This window comes from Daphnia pulex, chromosome 12 (genome assembly GCF_021134715.1).
Source record: "Daphnia pulex isolate KAP4 chromosome 12, ASM2113471v1".
Classification (NCBI taxonomy): domain Eukaryota; kingdom Metazoa; phylum Arthropoda; class Branchiopoda; order Diplostraca; family Daphniidae; genus Daphnia; species Daphnia pulex.
The window spans coordinates 9,973,869-9,985,083 of NC_060028.1; the positions used below are offsets into that span (position 1 = coordinate 9,973,869).

The 11,215-nt window shown below is 37.8% G+C and overlaps 4 protein-coding genes across 9 annotated transcripts; all 4 read left to right on the plus strand.

Annotated features, from left to right (window-relative positions):
* The first annotated feature begins 60 nt into the window (after positions 1–60).
* On the plus strand, positions 61–2,633 carry LOC124209776 (pescadillo homolog). 4 transcript variants are annotated; one of them, XM_046607964.1, is made up of 10 exons: positions 81–228; positions 373–716; positions 777–1,038; positions 1,096–1,234; positions 1,291–1,418; positions 1,485–1,744; positions 1,809–1,996; positions 2,061–2,176; positions 2,253–2,478; positions 2,545–2,633. In XM_046607964.1, exons 1-10 carry the CDS (start codon positions 205–207, stop codon positions 2,577–2,579), a joined length of 1,722 nt encoding a protein of 573 aa, XP_046463920.1. In that variant the 5' UTR covers positions 81–204; the 3' UTR covers positions 2,580–2,633. The 4 variants fall into 4 exon arrangements, with proteins under 4 accessions (XP_046463918.1, XP_046463919.1, XP_046463920.1 ...); XM_046607965.1 differs by having other exon boundaries at positions 2,067–2,176; XM_046607962.1 differs by having other exon boundaries at positions 61–228; positions 2,253–2,633.
* A 620-nt stretch (positions 2,634–3,253) lies between these two features.
* On the plus strand, positions 3,254–5,779 carry LOC124209777. Its single transcript, XM_046607966.1, has 5 exons — positions 3,254–4,002; positions 4,623–4,687; positions 4,756–4,908; positions 5,167–5,326; positions 5,396–5,779. The coding sequence occupies exons 1-5, from the start codon at positions 3,563–3,565 to the stop codon at positions 5,679–5,681; spliced, it is 1,104 nt and encodes a 367-aa protein (XP_046463922.1). The 5' UTR covers positions 3,254–3,562; the 3' UTR covers positions 5,682–5,779.
* A 717-nt stretch (positions 5,780–6,496) lies between these two features.
* LOC124209778 lies at positions 6,497–8,619 on the plus strand. 2 transcript variants are annotated; one of them, XM_046607968.1, is made up of 7 exons: positions 6,497–6,772; positions 6,837–6,943; positions 7,010–7,164; positions 7,218–7,606; positions 7,672–7,836; positions 7,903–8,053; positions 8,110–8,619. In XM_046607968.1, the coding sequence occupies exons 4-7, from the start codon at positions 7,294–7,296 to the stop codon at positions 8,570–8,572; spliced, it is 1,092 nt and encodes a 363-aa protein (XP_046463924.1). In that variant the 5' UTR covers positions 6,497–6,772; positions 6,837–6,943; positions 7,010–7,164; positions 7,218–7,293; the 3' UTR covers positions 8,573–8,619. The 2 variants fall into 2 exon arrangements, with proteins under 2 accessions (XP_046463924.1, XP_046463923.1); XM_046607967.1 differs by having other exon boundaries at positions 7,010–7,160.
* A 67-nt stretch (positions 8,620–8,686) lies between these two features.
* LOC124209779 (N-lysine methyltransferase KMT5A-A-like) lies at positions 8,687–11,150 on the plus strand. Of its 2 annotated transcripts, XM_046607969.1 has the most exons (7): positions 8,700–8,755; positions 8,838–8,997; positions 9,198–9,304; positions 9,372–9,698; positions 9,900–10,231; positions 10,298–10,488; positions 10,561–11,150. In XM_046607969.1, exons 3-7 carry the CDS (start codon positions 9,292–9,294, stop codon positions 10,772–10,774), a joined length of 1,077 nt encoding a protein of 358 aa, XP_046463925.1. In that variant the 5' UTR covers positions 8,700–8,755; positions 8,838–8,997; positions 9,198–9,291; the 3' UTR covers positions 10,775–11,150. The 2 variants fall into 2 exon arrangements, with proteins under 2 accessions (XP_046463926.1, XP_046463925.1); XM_046607970.1 differs by lacking the exon at positions 8,838–8,997 and having other exon boundaries at positions 8,687–8,755.
* The last annotated feature ends 65 nt before the right edge of the window (positions 11,151–11,215 follow it).

Sequence of the window (11,215 nt, forward strand, 5' to 3'; positions counted from 1 at the left end):
TTTTATTGATGTTTTATCGGAAACGTTGAAATGTTTTCTCGGCCTTTTTGAACTAGAATTGTCAACTACCGATAGTCCGATACCGTCGTCTGCTTGTCATAAAGTTTGGCTTTTCGGTGCACGTGGTCGCTTAAATACGCAATACGATCGAGCGTATGTTCTTTTGATCCGTTTAATTGAAATAGCATATAACAAGCATAAAAAATGGGAGCCCGTATGAAGAAAAAGGTTTGTTGCCAAAAGAGTTCATATTATAGATGTAGTGTTGTATCTTTCATGTTGTCTGCCACTGTCTAAAATATGCACATGTGACGTGTCATGCCTTAGCAAAGAGAAATAGAACGTGATGAAAACTAATTATCCTTTAATTAGTACGAAGCAGGTGAAGCTACCAAATATATAACAAGAGCTCAAGCCTTGAAAAAGCTGCAACTAAACTTGAAAGACTTTCGGCGCCTTTGCATCTTGAAGGGTGTATACCCACGTGAACCCAACAACAGAAAGAAAGCCCAGAAGGGAAAGCTTGACAAGAAGACCCTGTATTATGTGAAAGATATCAGATTTTTGAGCCACGAACCTCTGATATGGAAGTTCAGGGACTTCAAAATCTTCATGAGGAAGATGAAGACTGCGATGGAGAAAGGTGATAAAGAAACTGTAGCAAGGCTGAAAGATAACAAGCCTAGCATGAAGTTAGACCATTTGGTAAAAGAAAGGTAAGAAATGGTAATAGATAATAAAATGTTCACTGTCTATTGATTAATTTATCTTCTTAGATACCCTTCATTTCTTGATGCACTCAATGATCTGGATGATTGTTTGACCCTCTGTTTTTTCTATTCGACTCTACCGCGAGACACCAAAGTTCCGGCGAATCTGATTTCACTTTGTCGCAGGCTCACCGTTGAGTTTTTACATTATGTTATTGCTGCCAAAGCTTTGCGCAAAGTCTTTATTTCAGTTAAAGGCATTTACTACCAAGTAGAAATTAAAGGACAGCCTGTGACAATTCTTATTAACCATCTAAGAGGGTTCAAGGTAATGTCTATCTACCAAATAATTTGAGTGTCATTCTAATCTCTTCAATTTCTTTAGCCCACAACAGCATCGGATGTTGATTATAGGATCATGACAAATTTCGTCGATTTTTATACTTCAATGCTTGGATTCATAAACTTCCGACTCTACCACTCCATTAATCTTCAGTATCCGCCGAAACTTCCGGGAATTAATAGTAATATTGTTTATATTTCTTCATTAATTAAATAAACTTACAAAAATAATTTGTAGTTAACGAAAATGCCGCGGATGAAGATGCTACTGAAGAGTACAACGAACTGGTAGCAGCTTTGAATACGAGTCTTGTTGCAAACGTACCCGAAGCAGAGGAAGAACTTCAAATAGACGAATTTCCATCGGTAAAAAAAATAATAATCTTTTTAATAATTATTGTTTTTGTTCTAAAACTAGCATTTATTCAATAGGCTGATGGACAGGATAAACTTGATGAAGCAAAGCGTGAGGCGGAAGCAATTGAGCGAATGAAGTATCTTTTCAAAGGTTTAAAGTTTTTCATTAGTCGCGAAGTTCCACGTGAATCGGTTGTTTTCGTGATCCGAGCGTGCGATGGTGAAGCTTCGTGGGATTCCTCCATATTTGCGGGCGCCACATATGATGAGACAGATGAAAGCATTACACATCAAATTATCGACAGACCTTCCGTCGAAAAACAATATCTTTCTCGGTAATTATTGCTTGGTTTTTATTTGTGTCAGTACTGCGCATCTAACCGCTTTTCTTCACGACAGTTATTACATCCAACCCCAATGGTTGTTTGACTGCATCAACTTCCGTCGATTACTTCCGGTGGAAGACTATTTCATTGGTGCTAATCTGCCACCGCATATCTCGCCCTTTGTTACTGAGCGTCTTGGTGACTACATTCCTCCTGAGCGACAGGTACTCCTGGCTCTAGAGCGCGGCGAAACCCTTCCAGGTATGCTTTTACTTGTCCTTTCGTACTGATTAAGCTTGCTAAATTAATGCCTTGTGATTACTAGCTGAAGAGGAAGAGGAAGAAGAAGAGGAGGAGGAGAGTGAGGATGATAGCAGTGAAGAAGAAGAAGATAGCAAACCGAAAAAGAATGAAACCACAAAGTCTCAAGTCGTTAAGGAGGTAATGACGAGTTTGTTTTTTAACGATGTTTCTGAAAAAGCAATTAAATGTATTTTTACAACGATGTTTCTCGCAGAAAAAAGGCATGAAGGTAATGAGAGGTCGCGTTGAAATGCCTGACATCAAGGGTATGGACGAAGAGGAAAAAGAACACTACAAATTCCGTGAACTTATGATTCGCAACAAAGACAAACGATTGTATCGCTCCATGATGAAGAATCGTAAGAGCCGTGAACGCGAAGCTAAGCGTTTGGAAAACAAACGCAAGTTCCACGAAAAGGAAGAAAAAGCATTGAAGAAAAGTACGTCTACTGGGAAAGAACTGACCGCGAAATGGTCCATTCAACCCCTATCGTCCACGACCTCAGACACGCAAATCAAGAAAATAAAGAAGGATGCGTAAGTTGTCGTATTCTTCTCCCTTTTTTTGTCTTAATACACGCTATTGTGGAAACAATCTCTGAAAGGCGTTTAGTATGAATACGGCAATTATGGAGTTAATTGCGGGCCTAGCAACACCTTTGTTGTCTTGTTTTTAACGCGTTATGACTACGACCAATTTATAAATGCATGCATGCGTACTTCCATGAAGCTTCCTTTTGGGGGGAGGGTTATCGAACATTTGCCTTTGCTGCTGGCAGTGCTGGCCTCCTTAACTGGGCCACCGGGATGCCTTCTGGCGATGACCGCAATTGGTGTTCCCTTTTTTTAGTGGGAAAACCAGTGTATGGAGCCCTTGGTATAACCGGCAACGACAGAATAACGGTGCGGCAGCTATTCTTCAAGGTGATTTAAGTTACCTGTTTCATTTTCTTTTATTTGAATCTTTTCCTAATGCAGTGTTATTTTATGATTATTTAAAAAACAACAAAAGGATGAATTTCTTCTTCTCTGTTCGAATTTGTGGTTAGGTTAATTGTGTTTTGTATTTTATCTATTCCAAATGCCGTCATAGTCGTCTTTGTTTCTACTTGACTGAGTCACCCGTTAGGTTTCCGTGGAGAAGGAGAACAGCCGCTTCGATTTTCGCCGTCGCCGACTGACTGAAGACTGGATTTAACGGTACAGAACTCTCTTTCGGGAGAGAGAACTCTTTTGAAGGTATCATATCGTCTCGAACCGTGACTTGGTTTGGATCTGTGTGGATTGTTAGCGAGTTGGTGGATAGTGGTGGGTTAGTTTCTTTCCGTGTGTTGGCTTGCGCCTCCGCGCGCACTGTTTGCTGTCCATCTACACCTTATAGGTGGTCCGCTTTCTCCAATCTGTGATTTTTCTGTTGTCATATTTGCTATTTAAGTTTCATTGTTAAGAGCTACATTTTAAACTACTTGTCACGAAAATCGCGTTACCCGTACTGTACGAACTTTGGCGAAACGAGTTCGTGCAATGTCGGTCCGATTTTGGCTTGTTGCGGTCTTCACCGTAACCGTGTTATCCTACCACCTTGTGCCATGCGAATGTCAATCATCCGATGAGAGTGCTGTAGCTCTAAATTCTACAAGCAGTGCCGAGTCGTTGGTCAATGACACCAGCAACAATGCCACCGTTCAAGCCGTCAGCAACTTGGAACGCAATGGTAACAACAGTTCCGGATCATCTTCGCCGTCTGGCTGGAATCGCCTATTGAGAAAATTTTTCGATCGCCCTTCGTCTCAACAAAAACATGCTGACAAGAACCGTATTATCTTGGAGAATCTCAACAACATCCAGTCGAACCCTGAAACAGCCAACACAACTTCCAGCGTTGCTTTCCACGACGAGGAAACAGTAGCCATTATTACCTACGTTAACAAGAACGTGAATAGCTGCAAGTTAATGGAAGTCAAGTAAGATTTCGTTTTCGTATTATATAACAAAAAGAGGTGATTTGAGAAAATTGGAAACTTAGTTTTCCTTTTTGCTCTCATAACACCATTTCGAGACTGATATTTTCGCAGTTCATTTGTTTGTTGCTTAACTTTCATTCACAATCGTAAGGATAATTCTTTTGTGTAAAATTAAAATTCTTTTATTTTAATGCGTTGTATTGAAAGTCTGAAACGAAGGTTATTCTGATTTTTTTACTACCTGCATCCAACTACACACACCCTGAGGGATGAGAAGAGAAACGAAAACTTTCTCCGGAAATGTATCCATTCTTAAGAGAACCCGTCCCATGAATCTATTGTCCGGGAGTTTTTAATCTTATACTACGTTAGTAGTCGAGGATCCGTTGCCCCCTTACACCTTTCAGTACGCCATGCGATGCCAGGTGGCAACCCGTTAGCGGATTTCTGTATATATTAAAGAAATTTCACAGGAAGAACGTCATTGAAGGGTTTTTTCTTCATACGATGCCAAGCTGTTTATACATGATATTGCTATAGGAAAATAACTTAATTAAAACTTATTTTTTTTTGAAAAGCGCAATTCAATGTTTTGTTTTTTCTCTCCCATTTTTTAACAGCTATCACTACCAAGCTGTAGAAGTGCTGAAAAATCTTTCGGTCTACATGCCAATTTACCCAGTTGGTAAATGGCTTTATAATTTGGTTTTATAATCGTTATATTTTGTAAAATTTATATAATTTTTATGACAGACACCCATACCATGGTCAACCTCATTAAACAATGTCAGTATCTAAGGGGACCTATAGAGATGAACGGAAGGGGATGGACATCTAGATCAATGAGGTCAGAGAACTCGACGTCATCTAATTCGTGGACAACGTTTGTCACGACTATTGTTCCAGGTACGTGTGTAAACGTTATCATTGTGAGCACGTATTAGAAATGAAATGCATTATGAAATGGGCATAGCCCGCATCACCAACTGCTTTTCTTTTTTTGCTGCGGAAGGTGACGAAAGAGAGAGAAAGCTTTGTGATGACTAATATTTTAGGCTATGCTTTCTTAACTCAATGTGTTTTGAAAGAACAGATGCAGCTTTCTCACAGATTATTTGAAAGATACATTTTTTATTTGCTATTACTTGCTATTATTTTGTGCAGGAACGAAATGGTGTGGTCCAGGAGACGTTGCCCAGTCTTACGATGACCTAGGTGCTCTAATCGAAGTGGACAAGTGCTGTCGGGCACACGACCACTGCCCGATTAAAGTGAAGGGTTTCGCCAGCGCGCATGGCTTGATGAATCTATCATTTTATACCAAGTAATGGAAATTTTTTAAATAAAATTTTGTATGAAATTTCACAATCAAACATTTTTTTATTTGTTCAAGATCTCATTGCGCCTGCGACGACGAATTCTTTAGCTGCTTGAAGGCACTTCCGACTCCAGTGTCGCGGATGATCGGCAATCTCTATTTCAATGTCATCCAGATGCCGTGCGTTGATGAGCTGCAATTGTCCGTTCCAGACGGACTACCCAAGCCGAAACTCGAAATTTTGCAGCCGGAGCTATGTACAGCCAAAATCTCAAGAAGTGGAGAATGCACAGGTCCCTCCGTTAGAAGACCTTTTCAACCGAGACCCTACAAGTTCGTCACCATAAACCGCGTATTTTAAGTTGATCTTATAACACCTACTTTCCTGGAGTTTCACTCCCAACAAATCAAACCTTTCTTACTCTCGCATCCTCAATATACGGACGGATTCTTCCTCCACTGATGACTGTCTTTATTTCAACTCCTCGGTACTCAGCATTTACGCTTCATGTCGGAATAAAAACGTTTCACGTGCTAGGTCATTATGCATCACGTGTAAAAAAGGGCATTTTTATTATTACCATTTTCCCTGTTTTGAAAATACAGTTAGCGAACGACACGTGAAACCACACTGTTGTGAAATCTTGAAGGCCCATTTAACCAAGGGATCCAATGTAACCAAATTTCTTCGACATAACTGTACTTTTGTACAAGCGGTGCAGAGACGGCAACACGTACGTTTTTCTATTAGGTTCAAATGCTCAGTGCTTGAAGCAACTACAGGTACAACTACCTTTTAAGGCAATTTTATGAATAATGTAGATTTAATGTAGTTATTCTTCAGTTTTGCGGAGGTAGATTTGTTGATGTGAAAGTTACTTGTGAAAATATTTTTACTTAAATTTTTTTTAATAAATTTCGATTCGAGTATGACGCTATTTTGATTAGACTATTTTGCCCCATCCCCGGCTCTCTACCCCCCCCCCCCCCACCACACACACACACACACATAGTAATAAAACACAATGGATTCCCAAACAACAGTAATAACAGCGAAGAATTTAACTTTAAAATAAAAAAAATTAATCCACTAAACTATTTAATATTAAGGAATCAATAAATGAATCTGAATTCATGGTTTGACACATACTAAGAAAATTACAGGTGACAACGTTGTAACAGACTAGTCTTGTAGACGATTTCGAATGGACCAGTCGGAAAATAAAGAAACTTGGGATATCAAATCTCACGAAACTAAACCAAAATTCGAACAATCAACGTCATTACATGAAAGTTATCACCTAAAACTGTGGATTGGTACCATCAAAAGTCTAAAACAAAATCATTCCGATACGAAAACGGCGATATTCGGAAAAAAAGTCATCGCCTATGTTGACATTTTAGGAACTGTCATTGATAAGTTATCTTACGAAAAAGCTGATATTTATGTTTGTATGTAACCAATCTTTTTATATGGTTTTTAAAATTTGTGTAACCAAGATTTCATTTTTTTTAGTGGATGATGGTTCTGGTGTCATATCCTGTCATTCTGGAAAAAAGTCGGCTGAACTTGATAACATTGAAGAACTAAGACTATCTCTTAAAAATGATTCATCTATTATGGTAAATACAAGAATATTAATGCTAAACATTGACCTCTTGAAATTTAGAATTTTCCTGTTTGCACAGCTAATTTCTAATCAAGAAGATGAAGGTTTAGAAACTTTACTTACTTTACTGGAGAAAGAAAAAGGTGACTACACTATAGGCGATACTTTGCATGTTCAAGGAAAATTGAGTTTTTATAAAGAAGAGTGGAAAATATTTGGCAATACTATTCGTAAGTATTTCATACAAATCTTCTGAACTCCTAATGTTTGATTACAAATTATCTTAGGTGCTGTTGAGTTTGAAGAAGAAAATCATAGATGTCTTGAACTAGATTACTTGTATAAAAATATATACAAAACAAAATGAGTTCTGAAGCTGAATCGAAGAATACTGTACAAAATATTCGAGATGAGAATCGTCAAGAGTTCAATAGATTACGGAAAGAAAAACGTTACAAGGTAACAACAGTCCAACGAAGTGGCCTCGAACAATTGCAGCCACGTACCTATTCACCTGTAAATCTCCATTCTATGGCTGCTAATTTGAGAAAGAGGAAGGGTGTCAACAGAGAATTTCTCGCCGATCTGAGTCAAGCATTAGCAGAGTGCGAACAAAATGCAATTATTTTCTGTGGCATTGATGGTTCTATTCCAAGCTTATGCACATTTTTAACAGGTATAGAAATTTTTTGTTTTTGTTTGTTCATATCCAGTTCATATTTAAGAATGTTATTTCAATAGGTGGTGATTCGACTTTACAATTAGAAGCGGCTTATTGCGTTGCTAACGCTGCAGTGTGGGAGGATGAAACTAAAATTGTTAGTCAGGTTGCTTCCGTAACTGGCGCTTACTTGATAACTTTGCTGGGAAGTGGAAATTCTTCTTTACAAGAAGCTTGTTGTTGGGGTATTTTCTTTGATTCCCGTTGAAGTTAATTATGCATTCCACTTATTTTAAATTTGCCTCATTCAGCCCTGGGAAATATGCTACCACAGGGCAAGATTATTTTATCTGCCCAAGGTTTTTTGGATAAGGTGTTGACCTTATTCGATTCTCCTTTTGGAAATGTTCAGACTTCTGCAGTTCAGTGCCTTATCCAATACGTTTCAACAAGCACCCCAGCGTAAGTTCAATACGTAACACGATTTTACTAATGTTCATGCAATTATTTTTATTTAGGGAGGCTGATTTGACGAAAATTGCAGCTCACGTCGATAAATTGTTAAATTCTAAGGAATTAGATGTCTGTTCATTATGCTGGCTGAATTATTTACTCTCTTTCTTCTCTTGTTGTGATGCGAATATCTTAGTTAACGGAGTCGTTTTTTGGTCATTATGTCAACTTCGTAAGCAGTTATCTGAAGAAAAAAAAGTTTCTGTTTTAGTGCCTTTGGTTCGATTTTTCGGTAATGTATGTGCTTCTAGTGATGATCATATAATCGCTTTACTGAAGGAAAGCGATTTTATCACGATAATTATGCTACTTTTGAATTTTTCATACGAACCCATTTGCAAGGAAACCTTGTTACTCGTTGCCAATATCGTTAACAATCCTAGTACCATTATCGCATCAGTCGTAGCAAACGTAAAATTTAAAGAATCACTGGAAAATTTTGTTGGAAATGTTTCTGCACTTTTCTGAGTTTTTCTTACTATCTTAATACACATCATTTAAAAAAATTCCCGCCTTTCAGCTAACAATCGATTTAGAGCACCCCGATTAAATTGGGGTTTAAATCATATTCCCAGCCATCCCTACGTTCAAAACCGACTGGTGTTCTCAACGGTTTTCGTAGATCACAATCACACGCCACAAGCCCACAAGGTTTGAAAATTTGCTCTTTTTGTAATTACATTTCTTCAATTAAAGCAATAGATATTGTTAAGTGTAGACTAATTATTATTAGATTTAGAGAATCTAAAAACAAATTTCGTGCTGCCCTCTACTATTTCCAAAAAAAGTGGACAGCAAGAGGCAAGACGACGCGATGTGTATCACTCGATTTTTTTAGAAAATGGAGGGCTAATTACGGCGCGTTTTTAATTTTTCATTGAACATTTTGTAAGGTATTGATCAATTTTGTAACAGTGATTCAAAGCAGCATCTTTGTTTTGTTACTAGTTTATACATTATATCAGAATATAACTTTAGCTAGATGTTCATTTATTTGGAAAGCATCATTTGAAATGAGACTGTCAAGAGGCTAGGGTGACAGACGTTACTCATGGGTGTATATTTAACGATTCTGTTTATTTGAATTTTTTAGATTCGGGTGAATCTACAAAGTAATTAGTCTTCCGAGATCTAGTCTGCCTCTAATGGTCTCAGTTGAACATCCTAGTTTCATCAAGTAGCTCATTATGGTGAAGCGAGGTACTGAAAAAATTATAACTTAACATTTAAGTCTGTTTTGTAGTTAATTCAATTTATACACCAATAGGTTCAACCACAGCCAAGCGAGGAAGGAAGCCAGCTGCCTCACTCGAAAGCAGTAGCAATCCTACAAATGAAGTAGTTGCTGTTACTCAGCAACAAGCAGTTACCCCAAAAGAAGCTGTAACAAATAAAACAAAAAGCTCTTTTAGAGGAAAACTTTCACATACCAGCCCAATACTGGATTCAAGCTCACGAGAAACGAAGATCACAGTTTATTTTTCTGCACTCACATCTGAAGAAGCATCAAAAGTTGAACATGAAAAGATTGATCAAGAAGTTGGTCAGGTTGCAAAGTCTTTGGCACTACAACGTGTCTTTGGCAAATCCCAAAGTAAGTTAATTTATTAGTGAAACAGTTCAGTTCTCTAGTTTTATGATGAACAAGTTTTGAAATGATCTGATATTAGATTTTTAATCTATTGATCAGAAAAGATCAGTTTAATCTTCTCTCTGATCCATCTCCTACCTACTCTTATTATTATTCCTTGGTAATGTTTTACAAGTATTCTATGATTTTCTTTTAATTTCTCAGGTCCAGAAAAAGCAGAGGTCACTCCCCATAAAATACTTTTGGAAGAAGAGCCCCAGCAGCTGATTACTGAGACACAGGAAGTTTCTGAAAAAATTATTAAAGAAGAAATTATAGTTGACAAGTCAGTGAAAGAACCTAAAGTCAAAGCTATGAAAGCAAAGCGTAAACTGAACGTAAATCAAAGCCTCAATCAAGACTCATCTCAAAATCACAAGCTCACGGAATACTTTGCTGTCCGTCGTAGCGTCCGCAAACCTAAGACAGCTATTTTAGAGGAAAAACAAAGGAACCTCGAGGAATCCGTATTGTCTGGGAAAGAAGACGGGTTACAAGTAGTTCCCTAAATCCTTATGTTATTCTCTTCTCGTTTGATAACCGAAGTTTTATTATATCTTTAGGTCCACAATTTTCCAGGCAAAGGGCGTGGAATAGTTGCGACTCAGTTGTTTAGAAGAGGCGAATTCGTAGTTGAGTATTCCGGGGATCTCATTGATATGGCTGAAGCTCGTGAAAGAGAGAAATTGTATGCAGCAGACCAAAATACTGGATGCTATATGTACTATTTTCAGCATAAAAATCAGTCATACTGGTATGTGGATTTGCTGTTAATTGTGAGATGTTGTGTGTGAAACTTTCATTGATTTTACTATGAATCTTACAGTGTCGATGCCACTTTGGAATCTCAACGTCTCGGTCGTCTCGTTAATCACAGTCGACAGTCCGGCAATTTAATGCCAAAAGTTATTGAGATCAAAGATAGGCCGCATTTACTTCTTGTTGCCCGCTCCGATATACTACCAGGGGAAGAACTACTTTACGACTACGGAGACCGCAGCCGAGTTTCTCTGAAATACCACCCATGGCTGGCATCTTAAATTCCAACCTAGTGTAGTTTTTCAGTAATTCAAGTTCCCACCAATTCTCAAAGGACTCCACAATTTTTTGGTTTCTCAAGTCCTGGTATTAGATTAAAAAGGGGAACTTCCTTACACACTTTGTACAAAAAAAATCATTGCCTTTTTTTCGCTCTCAATAGCGTTACTACAGTGTACTTTGCTATAATTTGACCATAATGTAAAACCGATTTCTTGTGTTCACTTTCAAGTAAGCAAATTTACGTTACAGGATTTGAAGTTAACGTGATTTAAGCGTCTGCCAGGTACATGCTAAATGGTGAGATTTTGTAACCGAAAGCTAATTCCCACTGCCAAATGAATTCATACATAATAGGTTAACATTTTTCACCATTCATTTTTCTTTCTTGCAATTCTTTTATTTTAATGTACAGTAATATTTGCCCAATTTTGATTTTAAAT

Bases quoted from the DNA above. Each gene is read 5' to 3' on its own strand.
- LOC124209776 (XM_046607962.1), top strand. From the start codon at position 205: ATGGGAGCCCGTATGAAGAAAAAG. The intron at 229-372 runs GTTTGTTGCCAA...TCCTTTAATTAG, and splicing joins GAGCCCGTATGAAGAAAAAG to TACGAAGCAGGTGAAGCTAC. The intron at 1,039-1,095 runs GTAATGTCTATC...CAATTTCTTTAG, and splicing joins ACCATCTAAGAGGGTTCAAG to CCCACAACAGCATCGGATGT.
- LOC124209777 (XM_046607966.1), top strand. From the start codon at position 3,563: ATGTCGGTCCGATTTTGGCTTGTTGCGGTCTTCACCGTAACCGTGTTA. The intron at 4,688-4,755 runs GTAAATGGCTTT...TTTTTATGACAG, and splicing joins CATGCCAATTTACCCAGTTG to ACACCCATACCATGGTCAAC. The intron at 4,909-5,166 runs GTACGTGTGTAA...TATTTTGTGCAG, and splicing joins TGTCACGACTATTGTTCCAG to GAACGAAATGGTGTGGTCCA.
- LOC124209778 (XM_046607968.1), top strand. From the start codon at position 7,294: ATGAGTTCTGAAGCTGAATCGAAGAATACTGTACAAAATATTCGAGAT. The intron at 7,607-7,671 runs GTATAGAAATTT...TTATTTCAATAG, and splicing joins CTTATGCACATTTTTAACAG to GTGGTGATTCGACTTTACAA. The intron at 7,837-7,902 runs GTATTTTCTTTG...TGCCTCATTCAG, and splicing joins ACAAGAAGCTTGTTGTTGGG to CCCTGGGAAATATGCTACCA.
- LOC124209779 (XM_046607970.1), top strand. The intron at 9,699-9,899 runs GTAAGTTAATTT...TTAATTTCTCAG, and splicing joins TGTCTTTGGCAAATCCCAAA to GTCCAGAAAAAGCAGAGGTC. The intron at 10,232-10,297 runs GTAGTTCCCTAA...TTATATCTTTAG, and splicing joins GGAAAGAAGACGGGTTACAA to GTCCACAATTTTCCAGGCAA.